The 16519-nt window shown below is 53.4% G+C and overlaps 6 protein-coding genes across 6 annotated transcripts; 1 reads left to right on the top strand and 5 right to left on the bottom strand.

Moving 5' to 3' along the window:
- Window positions 1–432: 432 nt before the first annotated feature.
- M421DRAFT_419474 (uncharacterized protein) lies at window positions 433–2021 on the bottom strand. Its single transcript, XM_033592128.1, has 3 exons — window positions 1278–2021; window positions 791–1228; window positions 433–740 (listed from the first exon to the last, which is right to left on the bottom strand). Exons 1-3 carry the CDS (start codon window positions 1809–1811, stop codon window positions 621–623), a joined length of 1092 nt encoding a protein of 363 aa, XP_033449943.1. The 5' UTR covers window positions 1812–2021; the 3' UTR covers window positions 433–620.
- A 68-nt stretch (window positions 2022–2089) lies between these two features.
- M421DRAFT_126730 (lipase precursor) lies at window positions 2090–3814 on the top strand. The gene is made up of 2 exons (XM_033587342.1): window positions 2090–2486; window positions 2540–3814. The coding sequence occupies exons 1-2, from the start codon at window positions 2220–2222 to the stop codon at window positions 3440–3442; spliced, it is 1170 nt and encodes a 389-aa protein (XP_033449942.1). The 5' UTR covers window positions 2090–2219; the 3' UTR covers window positions 3443–3814.
- Window positions 3815–6170: 2356 nt separating this feature from the next.
- On the bottom strand, window positions 6171–7171 carry M421DRAFT_126714 (uncharacterized protein). Its single transcript, XM_033587341.1, has 2 exons — window positions 6381–7171; window positions 6171–6328 (listed from the first exon to the last, which is right to left on the bottom strand). The coding sequence occupies exon 1, from the start codon at window positions 7022–7024 to the stop codon at window positions 6419–6421; it is 606 nt and encodes a 201-aa protein (XP_033449941.1). The 5' UTR covers window positions 7025–7171; the 3' UTR covers window positions 6171–6328; window positions 6381–6418.
- A 1616-nt stretch (window positions 7172–8787) lies between these two features.
- Window positions 8788–13191, bottom strand: M421DRAFT_60485 (multidrug resistance-associated protein 5; the record flags this gene model as incomplete). Its single annotated transcript, XM_033595794.1, has 2 exons — window positions 8788–9273; window positions 9328–13191. The coding sequence occupies 2 exons, from the start codon at window positions 13189–13191 to the stop codon at window positions 8788–8790; spliced, it is 4350 nt and encodes a 1449-aa protein (XP_033449940.1).
- Window positions 13192–14157: 966 nt separating this feature from the next.
- Window positions 14158–14633, bottom strand: M421DRAFT_126690 (uncharacterized protein). The gene has a single exon (XM_033587340.1). The coding sequence runs from the start codon at window positions 14526–14528 to the stop codon at window positions 14235–14237; it is 294 nt and encodes a 97-aa protein (XP_033449939.1). The 5' UTR covers window positions 14529–14633; the 3' UTR covers window positions 14158–14234.
- A 104-nt stretch (window positions 14634–14737) lies between these two features.
- Window positions 14738–16423, bottom strand: M421DRAFT_100169 (cysteine proteinase; the record flags this gene model as incomplete). Its single annotated transcript, XM_033586488.1, has 1 exon — window positions 14738–16423. The coding sequence occupies one exon, from the start codon at window positions 16421–16423 to the stop codon at window positions 14738–14740; it is 1686 nt and encodes a 561-aa protein (XP_033449938.1).
- Between the last annotated feature and the right edge of the window lie 96 nt (window positions 16424–16519).

Here is a 16519-nt window from a genome sequence, read left to right as displayed (position 1 = left end):
TCCATTTTTTGCCGCTTCTTCAAGCAAATCATCACCGTGGTCATGGTAGCAGCGATACCAATTAAACTAAACTTTTAAAGCGTTGATGAAAGGATGAGCGCGCTTCCTCTTTCTTCGACTGATGTTCTAGCGCCCTTCTCGTTCCTCGCTCCTCGCTCCTCGCCGACAACCCTGCCGGACATAACTTCACCGACCAAACCTGGTCAGGCGAGCAGGCATCACGACACAAGCTTTCCATGACGACGCCCAAGCACATTGGCGCCGCGCATTATCGGAACACAAAACCCTGAATTCGAGAAGTGCCCGTGTGTAGGAAGACTAGAATGACGGAGATCTGCGCATGGGGAAAGTTGCAAGTGGTCTCATCGTGATGTCAGGGATCAGCGTGGACGCGCAACGCACGACAGTAAAGTGCACACAGCAATGAGTGATGAGAAGGGATGGATGCGTAAACGCAATACTGAGATATTGGAAAGGATGACATGCATTGAAGACAATCTAAAGAACCGTGGTATCATGTAGCAAATCCCGTCACATCTTGAGAGCCAAACGCCAGCGCCGTCGCCATGGGTGTATGCTGTACAGTGCAAAGTGTTGATACAAAAAACCCTAAAAACAGCTTAGGCCTTCCACCTGGCTTCGGTCCAGTCATTGTACTCCTTCTCGAGGTCGCGCTGGACCCAGGGAATGGTAATGGCGGCCCAGATGCCGGCCCAGAGGAAGGGTAGGATCCAGCCAACCTGCGTTGATTTAGCATTTTCCGATGTTGGACGGAAGGATTAAGACTTACGACGTAGGCGGCATCACGCTGGATGGTGAAAATGATGGCGGTGGTGACGGCAGCGCAGACGATAGCACCGATAGCCCAGAACAACGTCAGACGATGCAGCATCTCACGGAAAGCTTTGCTAGCCTGGTAGCGCAGGTTCAGTCTTTGCCTGAACTCGGTGCCTCCGGATCCATCGACAGCGCAAATGTCCTCGATGTACGCGTAGATGCCAGGACGCAGGGGGGCACCCTTTGGCAACGATGAGATACGGCAGGGCGCCGGAACACCACGGATTCGGAGGATGTCAAGGGCCAGGAGCTGGAAGCCAATGGCGAACAGCATAGTGGCTGCTGGCATGGCGAGGACACGGATTGGTGGGTCGTGGGGACATGTCCCTGCAATCAGTTCGATCATGATGAAGAACCATGCAAAGGACAAGTTCCAGTGGAACCAGTCGAGCTGCGTACGGTTAGTTGAGAAGTTTTACGTTGGAACAAATAATACGTACGTAAGCACGTTTGGCACCAATAACTCTGCACTTGGAGTTCTTCTTCCAGAGGCGGTAGAAGCGAATGAAGTACTCGACAATCGAGACAGTGCCCAGCAGCGCAGTACTGATACTGAATGTGGCATTTGCAGAGAGCTGGTCGCGTGTAAGACCGTACCACAGGCCAAAGTACAGTCCAATGGGCATGAAGATGCAGTCGAGGATGATGAGCGTCCAGAACCAGAAAATAGCCTTCTTGCGCGTGCGCAACGAGTACTTCAGTGGCGGCGGCCGTCTGAAATCGGGATCATCGTATGCGACTTGGGTGTGGGGGAATCTGGCGTTGAGAGGGTTGTGGGCGTTTGGCGTGACGGGTCTGCTGGGATCCGCACTGGCGTTGACCGCTGCTGTGCTGTTGTTCGCGTCGGCCGCGCCGTCTGTGCCCGGGACGTGAAGGGCGCTGTTTGCCGTGTGCGCTGTGGCAGGTCGCGAAGGCTCAGTCATCTGGGGCGTCGGCGCCCGCAATGGCTCGGTCGACGTCTGCTCGGTGGCCATGACGTGCGTGGTGTTGTGCGGTAGCGATGGGTGTGTATGCAGTCTAAGGGAAACAAGCGGCCACAAGGAAAATGGTCGTGTCTTCGCCTACTCTTATGCGGATGCCAACGGAAGCTTTTGGCTCGGGTGCGGCGATGGTGTGTCCTTGGAGGCAAGTGTAAGCAGGGTGCAGCCGTCTTGCTCGATGAACCCATCGTATCCCGGTGTCTCCTTCAAATCAAAGCGACTACTCCCGGGACTATGACGTAGCGCTCTGGTCTTCCTGGCGTTGGCGCCAAGCAAGCCACAGCCGCGAGTGGCCTCGCACCCTTGACCGTGCCCCGGATGCATCCTCCTCTGACCTCACCCTCGCTCCACTGCAATCTGCACAGGCCGCCTCCGAGGAATAATATGTGAAAGAGACATTCCATGGCCAACGTCGTCGGCCTCATCCTGCACTGCATTGTGACTCTCGCCGCCGCCTCTCGCTCAAGTGGCGATGCGACGCAGCAGCCGCTCGCTCACTCCGGCAATGACACCCTGATCTCGCAGAAGCTCTTCTGGGAGCTGGAGGAGCTCGCGCGCATAGTCGATATTTCCTACTGCGTTGGTACTGCTGGCCTGGGTATTCAGAAGCCATTTCAATGCGCCAGCCGCTGCGCAGACCGCGATTTCGAGAGCTTTGAGCTTGTAACAGTGAGTCGCCGGATGCAGCAACTCCATTGTCGTCGCTATATTGACAGTATCAGGCATGGAACACAGGACCTTTCTTGTCTGACTCCTGCGGCTATGTTGCTCTGGCCCACAACCCTCAGAACCCACGACTCATCCTCGCTTTTCGCGGCACCTACTCCATCGCCAACACCATAGCAGATCTTTCAACTATCCCTCAAGAATACGTCTCGTACCCTGCCGACGATGACGATGGGTCTACCTCCGACTTCCTTGCACCTCACCTGCAGTCTTCCTCGCCTTCGGAGGGAGATCCACCGCCTGCTGACCCACCCAAGTGCACCAACTGCACCGTGCACTCCGGCTTCTACACCTCCTGGCTGAACACGCGCAGAGTTGTTCTCCCACATGTAGCAGAGGCTCTGGAGAAGTATCCTAATTATCAGCTGGTGCTCGTTGGTCACTCGTTAGGCGGTGCTGTTGCGACTCTGGCCGGTCTCGACTTCAAGGCACGTGGGTGGAACCCTCGCGTGACCACCTTTGGCGAACCGCGACTCGGGAACAAGAACTTGAACGCGTACATCGACGATCGCTTCAACATCACAGGGCTTCACGATTCGAACAACTTCCACCGCGTTACCCATGCGGGCGATCCAGTACCCCTGCTACCGTTGGAAGAGTGGGGCTACTCCATGCACAGCGAGGAAGTCTTTATTTCAGAACCAAGTCTGCCCTGCTCCTTGGCCGACGTACACTACTGCGAAGGCGATGAGGATCCGTACTGCATCGAAGGCAGTGACAACGACCGTCCTGCATGGGGCGTACCTACTCGCTTTAAGTTCTGGCAGTTGTTCTTTGCTCACAGGGATTACTTCTGGCGCCTCGGCCTGTGTCTCCCCGGTGGCAGTCCAGCGGATTGGTACAGGAAGTTTCCTAAGCACAACGCCAGTGATGATGATGAGGATGTACAAGAATTGTAGGAATTGTAATGAACCTTCTAAGCCCGCGATGTGTACATCTAGGCCCACGATGTGTACATACAGGTGGGTTTCTTGCGTTTTGTCACCATATATGCTTGCATCTGTTCCCGTATTTATATTGAGCGTCCGGTTCTTCCACACCGGCACATGTCGATAGGAAATGAGTATTTTACGGAACGACGCATGATATCGCTGCACGTGTCTACATTTGTGCCTGCCAAAGGTACTCGGTGGCCCTTTTCAATATTCTGTTTTCACTGGAGTCACAGCTGACTACTAATCAAATATGCTTTGCCATCGAGTCCGAAGAGCCGCCCCTAAGATGCACGACTAATTACTACGATTACCCTCCGCATACTTCTGATCCACCCGTGTCGACGGCGTACTCGTTATCTGCTCCCCGACACCAGATCCCAGGGCCCATGGCAAACTATACAGATCACGGTCCTCGACATACGCGATCCATACATGATCAGTCAAGAAAGACCCGCCGTCAGCCCAGTGCTCGGCAACATGTCGACCAGAACCACGATCCTGTCAATCGTCAGGATATCGACAATGGATACCTAGGTTTTTCGATAACCAGCAATTCACTTGAGAACGACCCGAGCCAGTAGGGCCAATGCTTCCCAGCTTACTGTGAATAACACTTGTACAATCCTTTGCAGATACAAGCGCTCTGCAAACCAACCACGTCTGGCTGAGACGACCCATTTGAGCTCAAATGACCTTGCGCCCCGAGGAGTTGGCGGAGGATAGAGGTATTTTGGAGTTGGACAGAATGCTGCTCAGTTTTGACATCATAGATGACACGGACTACAGCATGATTCCATGGCAGCCGCGATTGAGACGTTAATGCTCGTCCATCGGGTATGACAAAACCTGGACCGCGGTTACAGCGTAAGTCGATGCGTTCCCTTAACCTAGCTTGATCTGACCATTGGCCAGTGGAGTCTGTCTGGTACTTGTCGTCGTCAGTTTCTCGACATGGATCGAAGCTTTAGATACTGGTGTCTGGAAATGGGGTTCCGCTTCTGAGGGCGTCCTCTCCTTCGGTTCCTAAGCAGGGACTGCTAAGGGCACTATCTGGAACGTTCGGCTCGCCAATATGCCACAAGTCCTTTTATAATATGTTATCATTGTGTGAATAGGCTCTGCAGCTCAATGGCAAGCGCAGCTGAGTGGAACAATATGGGGGCCACTCGCAAAACTCTCAGGTGACTAGTCCACGCTGAGATCAGCGGAGCGAATACTTCTTGCAAATGCTCTACAGGTTCGCAGTTCTGCTCATCTTCGCTAGTGGTGGACTGCACTGGTTGTTGTCATAGATATTCTTCCTAGCTCGAATCGACTTGTTCAGCTGCGACGGCAAACTTGATCGGTGGACGTCTGCCTGCGGTATCTCGTTCTCGGTGTTAGTCACCTTCTGTGCCAGCTGCACCGTTCTGGTGTTCCTGGTTCGATGGTTAGGGCGGTGACGCATGGCTCCTCATCTTCCGCTGGCAGAGAATTGCAGTCTTATGATTAGTGCGGCATATATTCCAGCCCCGGATGAGATCAACCCGCATCTAGCGAAAGTACAATGCGGAGTCATATAAAGTACTGGACGTTGCCCACTGTCCTCCCAAGACATCAAATAGCCAGAGACAGGAGCTCGAGGCGATAGTCAGCTGTCACCGAGTATTTAGGCCTAGGTATACATTCAGTCCATGTTTCCATAATGAAAATTGACAGATAGCGCCATCTCCATGTTCGAGAAATTTGAACAGCGCGATCGTCTTGAGCTACACAAGCAGTGCGTGGAGACAAAGGCAGCCTGTCCTCGAAGCAGTCCAGAGTTCATGTTAGCATTCCACATCTCCCCTCCAATACTCACCCCTCGCAACTTCCTCTCGGCACATACCGAAGACCCTTGAACAAACAAACACTACAAAACGCCCTCATCATGCCACGAAACGCCCATCGGCGTATTTCGATACGCATCGTATTCGCTCCCATCTCGCAATGAATCGTAGCCATTTAACCAATCACAATGCCCCAGGGCGAAAGTGGCGCGACTTCGGAGTGAAAAGTGGATTCAAGTGGCTGCGCTCCCGAATCCACGCTCATGAACCCAATATTTCCGAATATGCAGGGGCCGTGTAATTTCCCTGGTCATCGAAAATCCATTGATGCATCATCGTCTCTTGATATTGCGATGTACACTTCCTTCCAAAGTGGTGCAGAAACTTCTCGCATGGTTATACCTACTCTCATCAGCTGCGGCTAATTGCACGGTACATTAGAGTGATGGTGCGGGCCGCGTCCGCGATTGCTATCTATCTGGGCAGCTGTCAATGTTGCGCGTTCCGTTTGACTTTGATTCCCGCGTTTCGCATCAGACATCAGTCTTTGTGAATGGTGCGAACGGATCCTCTCCAGTGGAACGTACCGTGCGCGATTGAAAGGCCGCTTTGAGTGGGGTCCGTGAAATTGTTGAGGGAGTTGCACAAGTATTCACTATGACGTGCAAGGCTAAGCAAGAATTACGCATGTGAACGCATGTGAAGAAGAGGTTGGAGTTCAGCCTCGCTGTAGCAGCGCAGGCGATGTTCGATTGATCGATCTCTCGTGCTGTATCTTGAATGTGATGTGCGCACCTGCAGGAAATCCCTTGTGAAAACCAAGCGCCTAGCCCTTGCCCAAATGCATTGATATGCCCAGTAAAGTGCGCCGCGGGCGCCGTGACCCGGATGTGTCCCGTTGAAATATGAACAGAAGCGAGACAGAAATATGTACATTAGGTACAAGCAATAATCAGCAGAAAGGGGATATCGTAGTGATGTCGAAGAAGATATGCGCGTAGTCGTAGTCGGTAGTCATACTCGAGCGATGTGCTGAGCGACACTGACGGATTGTTAGCAATTAGCTCAAAAATGTGCGACGTGGTTTGACCAACCTGTGACAGTGCTGTTGCTAACGGAGCCCGTTGCCGACTCAGCTGTGAGGAATCTCCTTGCTCTTGCCGTCGCCGGCCCATACACCACCGCCGACAGCTCGCGAGATGCCTACACCAAGACCAACCGCGGCACCGATGACGAGGAGCGCGATGATGATCTTGATCCATAACCTCTGCTTACTGGTCAGGCCCTGGAAGAGGTTGCAGCCCTTCTTGCGCTTGTGGTCCTTGCGCTTCTCGAGCACAGCCTGCCTTGACGGCCACATTGTGCACTCCTTGACCTCCCTGACGCGACCGTCGACCGAGACCTTGGGCATTTGCTGTGTGGTGGCGGCTGATAGTGGGACGCCAGCCTCGAGGTCGCGTTCGAAAGTGGTGACTTCAAGATGTGTCTTGCTCTGCAGTGCGCTCACATTGCCGATGGAGCGCTGGGCGTCCGGGTGCTTGTAGAAGGCAGAGTAGGGGTTGGACGAGTCGATGGCCATCTCCTTGGCGGTAGCATCTGCTGTGGCTGTGGACATGGTCGATGCGTTGGACGACGGGAGCAAGGGTGCGGGCGACGGTGTGGACTTGGGGATGTCTGTCTGGCCCTCGATGGTGACGCCAAAGGTGAGGGGCTCGTACTTTTCGTTGTTTGCTGCCATTGCGTTGTGGAAGGAGTGCTCGCAGTGTGTCAACAGGGACAGTGGGTGCAGTGCCGCAGGGACCAAGTCGTCAGGAGGACCCTTTTCCAATGATGGCTGACTGCAGATGCAGCGGAGTAGTTTTGTGCGACGTTTGATGGTCGAGCTGAGCACGCAGCAAGAATGACACGCGGATCAGGAGATTTGGCCCGGATTTTACTGCCGCGAGGTGAATCCACTCCTGAGACGGAAGGCTCGACACGATAAGGGTGCTGCTGACAAGGAAGGGGCAAACAGCACAGGCGAATTGCAGGTGCTATATGTAGCTGGTCGACCGGCGTGCTTCAGCTACAATTGCTGCGGGGTATAAGCAGAGAGCGACTGGGGGGCAGCAGGAGGAGAATGGTACAGCTAGCAAAGGGAATGTAGCTGGTGGGCGCAGGCCGTGATAATGAGCTTGGAGGAGAAGCCCAGACCCAGGGCCGGGGGAAGGTCTGAGCGAACACTGGGTTCCAGGCTAAGGGGCCGATCGAGCTGCTAGACCCAACCGAGGGCGCGCTCTGCAAGTGCAGGCGAAGTGCAGATTTTCGGCCCTTTGTTTTGATAGGCTGAGCCGCCATTGTTCACTTGCAAGCATTATTGTAGTTTGACTTTGATCCAGCAACGCTCCACTCTCAACGCTCCTTGCGGTCACATCACGGTGTCCGACGCCGTCTTGTCTTGTCCTGTCTTGTCTTGCCACAGAGCGCAGAGCTTATCGTAGCCCCCAAGAACCCCAAGACTCTTGACGCCGCTGCACGCCACCTATAGACTCGTCACGGCGTCCCTGAGCGAGTTCAAACGACGCCGCACTCAAAGTAGTTAAGCTCGCTTGGCCTGGCATCCGTGCTGAATTGCTGGAGCTTGGCCTGCAACTTGCAAGCATGAACGCGGGCGAGTGCAGCTAGGCCGGGACTTCGCTTGCTTAGGGCGTTGATACCACGCGGAGGCCCAGGCCGAAGAGCCTACGGCGGCGCCTTGACTTCATGTAGCTTGCGAGTGATTGGCAAGCGACCTGCCCGTCTTGTCATGATAGCAGCCGCAGCGAAGGCGACTTCTGCTGAAGCCTTCCAGACTTCTGGAACAGTACCTCGACTGCATGCGTCGGCGCCGCCGCGCTGGCAGTGTCAACAGCCTTGCGATAGCGACTACCTACAAGCACCTGATGGTGCACGCTGCTCCCGCCGTGTCTCGCAGATTCGCGGAACTGGATTGGCGGAGTGGCTCCGCGTTGGGTGAAAACGATGCGCTTGAGCAGAAGTGCTGTGATACCAAGGCACTAGATCCTACCACGTTTTGCGCTGCTGCCCAGCTTCAAGCCTCGTTGCGGTCGAAGGTGCAGCCTCGCCGTCAGCAGCTGAATGCCTGGAACATGACATGGCATTGAGTTCAGTACGTGAACCAACACTTGATATGAACTATCGAAAACAGCATCTTCAGCTTGTCGCATCTGCGATACTTCTTGATTTCCTGGGATCTCAGACTCCGCTGGTGCAAAAGAAAGCCTCGCTAGACATGCCCCAACATTGGAGGAAGAAAGCTTCCAAAATGCCGCTACAGCCAAACGCCATGTCCATGCGCGCTAAAAGGGCCCGCATTCACAACGAGAAAATACGCAGAATGATTGTAAAAATTAAGCCGGTGACGGTGGATGTGGATGTCATTACCCTGCGACCCCTCCATCGTAGCGCGATAACACCCTCAGCATGCTGCCTGCACCCGTGCCTCTACCGCACACCGCAACTCTAGTGCTTCCCGAAGAAGTCGTCCCTCCGGATCCCACTGCGCTCGCACATGCCCTTGAAAATACCACCCTGATCGTATAGGTTGATGGGGGTGTCGAGTTCGGTAATCTGACCCTGGTCCATGACACAGATGCGGTCGTAGCTGATGATGGTCTTGAGACGATGCGCGATACAGAGCAGGGTCTTGCCCGCGAAGCCGTCCACAATCGTTTTCTGAATCTTCTGATCTGTCTCGAAGTCGACACTTGAGGTTGCTTCGTCACAGACAATGATCTGCGATCCGCGGACGAGTGCGCGAGCTAGGGCAAGCAGTTGACGCTGTCCTAGAGAGAAGTTTAGTCCTTCCTCTTCTACAACAGAGTCAAGATGAATGCGTCCAGTTTTGTCGCCCATCTCTGCATCGTTCGAAACCAGATCGGCCTGACGCAGGGCGGACCACAGCTCAAGATCAGTCTTCTTGTGGAAGGGGTCAAGGTTGCTTCGAATCTGCAGCTAAGATTAGCATCGTGTCGGAGACAAAGGATTTGCGAATCGACATACGGTTCCCTTGAACAAGGTAGGATCCTGTGGGATGATGGCCAAGTTTGATCGCAGATTCTGCAGCCCAATCTTGCTGATATCCAACCCGTCGATAGTAATCGAACCACCCGCCAGCTCCTGGAGACGGAACAGAGCAGACATGATCGAACTTTTACCCGCTCCGGTACGACCGACGACGCCAATGCGCTCGCCAGCACGGACATGCATACTCAGACCCTTCAGCACCAATGGCAGACCGTCACGGTAGCGCATCTCGACATTCTCGAAGACAATCTCACCATGCTCGGGCCAGGTCGGTCGGACTTGCACATCGGTGTGGAGAGCGGCTTCCTCTTCGAGCTGTGTACCATAGTGGTAGATGCGCTCGGTAGAGTTCATATTGTTCTCTACTTCAGCCAGCTGGCGAACCGTGAACTGGATCATCTGGACGATAGCGAGGATATAAGACAGGACTAGACCAGCGATACTAGGATTGACGTTGAATCTGGACGTGACGACGAGGATACCAGTGGTGAAGACGAGCAAGACACCGACGACATCCAGACGAACACTGAGCCAGCGTTGATTAGCAAATGTAAGGTAGTAGGCACTGTTCATATCGTCGATCGCCTCGCGGACGGTACGTGAAAACTGGTTCTGTAGGCCATAGGCGCGGATGGTAGGTGTACCCATGACAGCCTCGCCGAAGCGTGCGAACACTGTACTGCGGAGAACAGCTTCGTGACGCTTAACCTCGCGGGCCGAGGACCTATAGAAAGCGGCCGAGAACATGAAGAGAATGAAAAGCGGTCCCAGAGCGATGGCGTAGTAGTAATAGTAGGCGATGATCAAGATGAATACCGAGATGATCATCGCAAGCGTGAGGAAGTACATACGAATGGCGTCGGTCAGCGTGTTGTCTATGACGTCGATATCCTTAGAGAAGCGGTTGGTGATGCGACCAAGAGGGGTGGTGTCGAAGAAAGACATCGGTGCTCGAAGGACTCGGGTGATAGCCATGTGCAACATCTTCTTGCCAGCTTTGGTACCGAAAATCGAAAGAGCCAATGAAAACAGGAACATGAGCAGCGCCTGACTGAAGCCGAAAGCAGCATAGGCTCCAATATATACGCCTTGGCTGTAGCCGAACTTGTCGGAGGTCCAGTATGAGAGCCACAAGCTGGTGACGATGTTGGCACCCTGCGAGAGGACGAGCAAAATGAAGACGAGAGGTCCGACCCAAATGCCACCTCCAGCCTTGATATACTGGATCCAGACATCCCACGACACGTTCTTGGTAGCACGCTCTTCGACTTGCATGAGTGCAGCAGCCTTCTTCTGCTTCTTTGCCTTTTTAGCCATCTTCTTCTCATCTTCGACTTCGTCCTCGAGTACTTCCTCCTCGTCTTCCTGCTTCTCCTCTGACGCGGTCATCTTCATGAGCTCCTGGAAGCCTTCGTTGTGTGCCATGAGGTTGGGGAATGTGTCGACTGCCTGGATATTTCCTTGATCGACCCAAATAATCCTGTCGCATCGGCTCAGAACGTGAAGCTGGTGAGTGGCCAGAATACGGCACTTGTCCTTGAGCAGTCCGCAGATAGCGTTGTCCATGATGTGGCGACCCACGTGTGCGTCAACAGCGCTGAGGGGGTCGTCCATAAGCACAATATCAGCGTTGAAGTAGATGGCTCTTGCAATGTTCATGCGCTGCTTCTGACCGCCAGACACTGTGATGCCACGCTCTCCAATCTCGGTTGCATCTCCCACGGGAAGCATGTCCAGATCCGGGCGCAGAGCACATGCATCGATGACCTGGTCGTACCATTTCTGGTTAAAGTCCTTTCCGAAGACAATGTTCTCGCGCACAGTAGCGTTCTGGATCCAAGCATACTGCGGGCAGAAAGCCCGGGAAGCGCCCATAACGACTTCACCACTCGTCTTGCGCATGTCACCAGCGAGCGCAGCAAGCAAGGAACTCTTGCCAGAACCGACACTCCCAATAATAGCAACGAGCTCGTTTCTGCCGAAAGTGAGGTTGACACCCTTCATCTCGAACGGCTTCTCCTCGGCCGCGTTTTTCGCTCTTTCCAGATCCGCGATTTGCACGTCCTTCTCTGTCTGCACCCTAGCCTTCGTCTCTGCCTTGGTTTCGTTTCCAACTTTTTTGGTGTTCGGGCCACCCTTAGCTTCGTCATTTGTGGGATGACGCTCCCAGGTGAAGTCCGCATTCTTTAATACGACAGCGTCTTTGGCATCGTAGTCCCACTTGGCACCATCCTCGGCCTCTTCAGCCATCAAGAACTCCTGGATTCGCTTTACTGATGCATTTGCATCGATGACTTGGCCGATGATAAGAGGCAAGAAATTGAGTGGGAGACGCATTGAGTTGAAGAGCGCCAACGAAGAGAAGATCTTCGCCGGGTCCAAAGAGGGGTTGACCTGGGAGAACGTGATGAACGACAGCATGGAGGCGAAGACGGGCATGGACATTCCAACGGCGAGAACGGCATTTCGAACAGTGAGAAGGACCTGGATCCCGCGGATCTCCTTCTTTCTGATATCTTGGATGCGCTGAAGAAAACTCGTCTCCCAACCGAAGAACTTGACGAATCGTACCGCCTGCAAGATTTCCTGTGTCAGACTGACACGCTGATCGGTGGCCTTGTTGATGGCTACACGGCGGTGGAATAGAGACTTGACAGATCGAGCGAGCAGCGGCATTGCGATTATAATCAGGCCGAGACCAGGAAGCGCACTGTATGTCAAATTGACCAGAAGGAGAGCTGTGGTGATCAATATACCAATGGGTGCGGCCCAGATCATGTGAAAGAAACCGCTGGCCTGGTCGACACGGTATGTGTCGGTGGACATCAAATTGACGATTCGACCGTTGCCCCAACCTTCACCACCTCCAGCAACACCCTCAGGCCCCTTTTTGGCCTTTTCCTCCTTCTTTTTGAGAATCTTTTGATACCACTTCCTCTCTGCTTCGCTCCCGGGCTTGACCTCTGGAGGTGGGGCTTCCAGAACTGCTTGGCCGCCTGCCTTTGCTCTGCCTGACAGCTTCATTGCCTTGTCAAAGATAGCTGCGATTAGCACAGCGCGCGCTTGTCCACCGACCATCATTCCGTGGTACATGAACTGATTAGTAAACAGACTCTGTAGAGCCTGCATTGCTGTGATTCCGATGACAAGTCCTATGCCTTCGCCGATGGATGGAGCCGGCGCGTCACTGTGCTGAGCGACATAGGCTTTGACCGCGAAATTGATCAAGTATCGCAGAACAAACGGCGCGACGGCCTGAATGACGGATGCCGAAAGTTGACAAAGACCTCCAACGATGAACTCGCGTTTGAATGTGTCGAACAGGGCCATCAGCAACGGCTTATCGCCACCCTCTTTCAACCGCTTCTCGAGGGCCAGGTTCAGACGTTTAATCAATACTTCCGTACTCCGGTCTGGGTTGACAACCCAGATATCGGTCTTCTCAAGCGGTCGCTTGTAGCCTGTAGCCATCAAAGGCTGCATCCATTGGAATGTGATCCGGCTGAATACATTGGCCTTGTGTTCTGGACAGACCTCCCGTTCTTCTGGAATTAGAGGTTTGGGTCCCCATTTGAGCGGATTGAGCCTCTCGTAGAACTTCTTCTTCCGCAACGAAGCTTTCGTGCTCGCACCATCGCTATCGCTGAAATCTGAAATTGCGCTGGTGTGGCTCTCGAGGCGTATTAAACTTTGCCGCCTCTTAGGATCTGCCTCCGGATCGTATGCACTAGGCTCTGTCTTTATCGGTTCATATTCTGTGGGTTTTTGTGCTGCTGCCTGAGGGTCTACAAGCCCAACTCCATTCTTTTTTTCGTCAAAAGATGACGACGAGGACGACATTGTGTGTCCTTACTCGCCTCTTCTGATGAATGCTGGAAGCCGACTCTTAAAATCCAACTGTGCGAGCAGAGCCGAGCCCAATAACCGTGTGGAACGCTGCTTGCTGTCCCTGGAGTAATAGAAGCGACTGTCGATTCCTACGGACAGAAGCCGTGTGAGTGAGTGTGGTGAGAGTCTAGAGGAGGCGAGATGTCACCTGCGTCTGCGTGATGCAGGGCTAGAGGTTATATCCTGGCGGCAGTCATGAAATCAGTGCGAAATCCTAGGGCTAGCCTTCGGACAACACGGACATAATGCGTCGCCAATCAGACAGCAAGCAAAGGGCGGCAGAATCTGGGGTTTGCTAAGCACCTGAGGATATTTTGCGCTATCGGATGTTATTTTCGCCCGACCTTCCGAGCGTCAGATTTGTAACTCGGCGGAGGTTTGACTTAACAAGTCGGGGAGAGATCGGCACATGTTGCTCCGACTCCTTGCCGTTCGACTCAACGTGCACTGAACTGTCCATCGGGCGCCCACATGCGTTATGACAGCTGCCTGTCGCGTTGTGATTCCATGGCTCAACATGGCGTATTGACGTATTCGATGTAGCTGACCCAGGATCGGTAAGGTTCCCACTTTCCGATGTGCCTAGCGCACGGGTGGTGAAAGCTTGTGCTCCGTGAAATATGGATTAATTACCGGACGAACTGAATTGTCCTCCAAAACCGTATGTTCTGCGCGAGAGTAGTAATCATCTGTTGCGCGGATTGCAAGGCCATGATGATTTCCTCGAGCCCAGTGGTCTTTTTGCAAATTGGGACTGACATCTACTTCCTGATTTGCACCGCTGGCTTTGTACGGCTCTCCACTCTACGAAGTGTGAGAGCTCGCGCTGAGTCGTCTTGACCGTACTGTTTGCCAGGCAATGAGTTGGTAGTTGACTCTGTACGTATCTCCGACTCAGAATCAGCTTCTAGCTGCGCATTACCTGCCCGATACGTGCAGTTGTTGCCTAGCTCTTGTCATCGGTTCACCGCATCTACGCGTGGCCTACCGGTACTCTAGGAATCCGTGGAAATGCGGTGGAGAATGCGGTCGCTGCAGAGCTCCCATGTCTTCGGCATTACTCGTGCATTATAACGTCTTTCGCGGTCCAGGTATGAGAGCTGATGTTTGTTCGTTTGCACAGAGTTGTGCTGACGGCAAGCTTGTATATACTCAAATTCGGCTGGCAGCGGACGGAGGATCGGAACACGTCTCCTAAATGGAAATGACACTCCGCAAGCCACAGCAGTCGCGACTGAAAATACATAAGACAGGAGTGCGCTTCTAATGTCTATTGCACCATCTTCCATGACGCGGCACAAGAGCTTCTGAGACACATCACACCAGGTTTATGCTTGAGAGGCTTGGAAGGAGCGCAGTCAGCGCTAGCAACGAAGGCCTCCAGCCTCTGCATACGTGCCACACGATCCATCTCATTCTGATAGGTCTCAGAGTGTACATGTCCAAACTTACAGTCTTAACGCGCAAATCTATGTAGCCTGCCAGACTTGCGATGGCACTAAGCTTTGCCTGTACTGCTGCCATTCGCAGCTGACTTTGTTCTCCGTCTCTCCCAAACCATAAGATATGCCTCTTTCGTGAAAAGGATATCTGATTTCTCATCTTCGACAAATAAGTCCTGGATGCCGTACCACTTGTTTTGACTCCGATCTTTGAGCTGCACCCTCCAGACTTTAGACTCCTGCTCTCCTTCTACACTGTCATCCTTCTTCTTGACGGCTTCGTGGGTGATGTTGGCTACGAGATCGTAGTAGATTGGCTCACCGGGTGGGTGTTCTTTTGGATTGGGCTCGACATATGGCGACATGTCTAGCGATGTGACAGGGAATGTGACGATAGTGGGGTTGCGCTCTGATACGAACTTGTTCTTGCTGAAGCGCTTGATGTTGAACAGCAGATATGGTGGGAGGGGGTGCAGAAGGCGGTATCGTACTCGGTCCTTCATCTTCTCCTGGGGCTGTATGCCATTGTACTTGTTCAAAATCGTAGTCAAGGGTACCTGAGGAATGATGTTCTTCTCTAACGCGTCCTGGAACAGCGGTGCAGCTGGCAGGTCTAGAGTGAGGATCATGAATTTGGTGATCGTCGACTTGACCGCAGCATCTTCGAACCTCAAACGATCTCCTGCATCGGCACGCGCTGTAATCTCTTGCGACTCAATCTTCAGAGTCCCTTGGAAAACCTTTTGAACAATGCTCGACCCAGGCCTGGTCTTTGAGCCTCCTACAGCCAAGTGAACGTTGTTGAGAAACCACGAGAGAAAATCGACTGGATCTGATTGCTCGCTCAGGTTGAAGCGCTTGGACGAACGCAGTGCAATCTCCTGCAGCAGCTCGTGGGGAGACACATGTGTCTTGAACGCGCGTGGATTCCAGATTTTGCGTACTAGAGTACTGAATCTTTGCGCAATTTGAGGTCTCGACGAGAAATGTTCGAGCATGAAGTAGTTTCGCAGAGGTACGACATGCGACAGCGCTTGTATGACCACATTGAAGTAATCGTTCGCTTTGATATTGTTCATGCCCACATAGCCTGGGGTGTACTCCTTGTTGGAGAGATCCCACGACACCTTAGGCTCCTTGTCCAACCGCGCTACTTCTGTCTTGCTCATGCGCGGGTCCACTACAAACTTGATGTCGTCCAGTGATTTTGACTTCACTTCGTAGCCTTCCGGAAGCACGTAGACCTTCTTTGTCTCCATGTTGACGTAGACGTGGTGCCCTTCTTCGAGCGCGTGGAAATATGCTTGCGACTTCGGTCCTCTGCCTTGGAAGTACTTTCCGCAGACGAGACAGGCATATACGTTTATGTTCGAGAGCGTAACGGAGCATAGCTTTTCGAAGTCGAAGTCGAGGACTTTGCGATTTATTGTGTCGAGGTACAGGTCGGTGTATCCAGCTTCTGGTGCAATCTGCCTCTTCGGCGCAGCCATGGCTGACTCGTCTTCGTCGATGCCATCCAGCGCCCCTGCTTCCTCAAGCTCTTCGTGCTCTACGGCATCTGCACCCAGCATGTCGATCTTCTCTTTGTCCACCAGTCGCGGAGAGACAAGGCGCCCGTTCTTGGATGCGCCATTTGCTTGCGGCTTGTCCATGTCGACATCTTCCACTCGCGCTCGCTTCGAAGCTGGTGATGGCGCATCGACGACATCTTCGAGAGGCTCGAAAGCCTGTCGCTTGGACATGGTGGGGTGGTAAGTTCCTCGACAATCAACAGCGGAGATGTTGGGTAAATATTGCGTATTCTGTATTCGAGGACTCTGTATCGGGCGCGGCGCATT

The sequence above is a fragment of the Didymella exigua genome (genome assembly GCF_010094145.1).
Source record: "Didymella exigua CBS 183.55 unplaced genomic scaffold M421scaffold_10, whole genome shotgun sequence".
Taxonomy (NCBI): Eukaryota; Fungi; Ascomycota; class Dothideomycetes; order Pleosporales; family Didymellaceae; genus Didymella; species Didymella exigua.
This window is presented reverse-complemented; position numbering and strand designations above follow the sequence as displayed.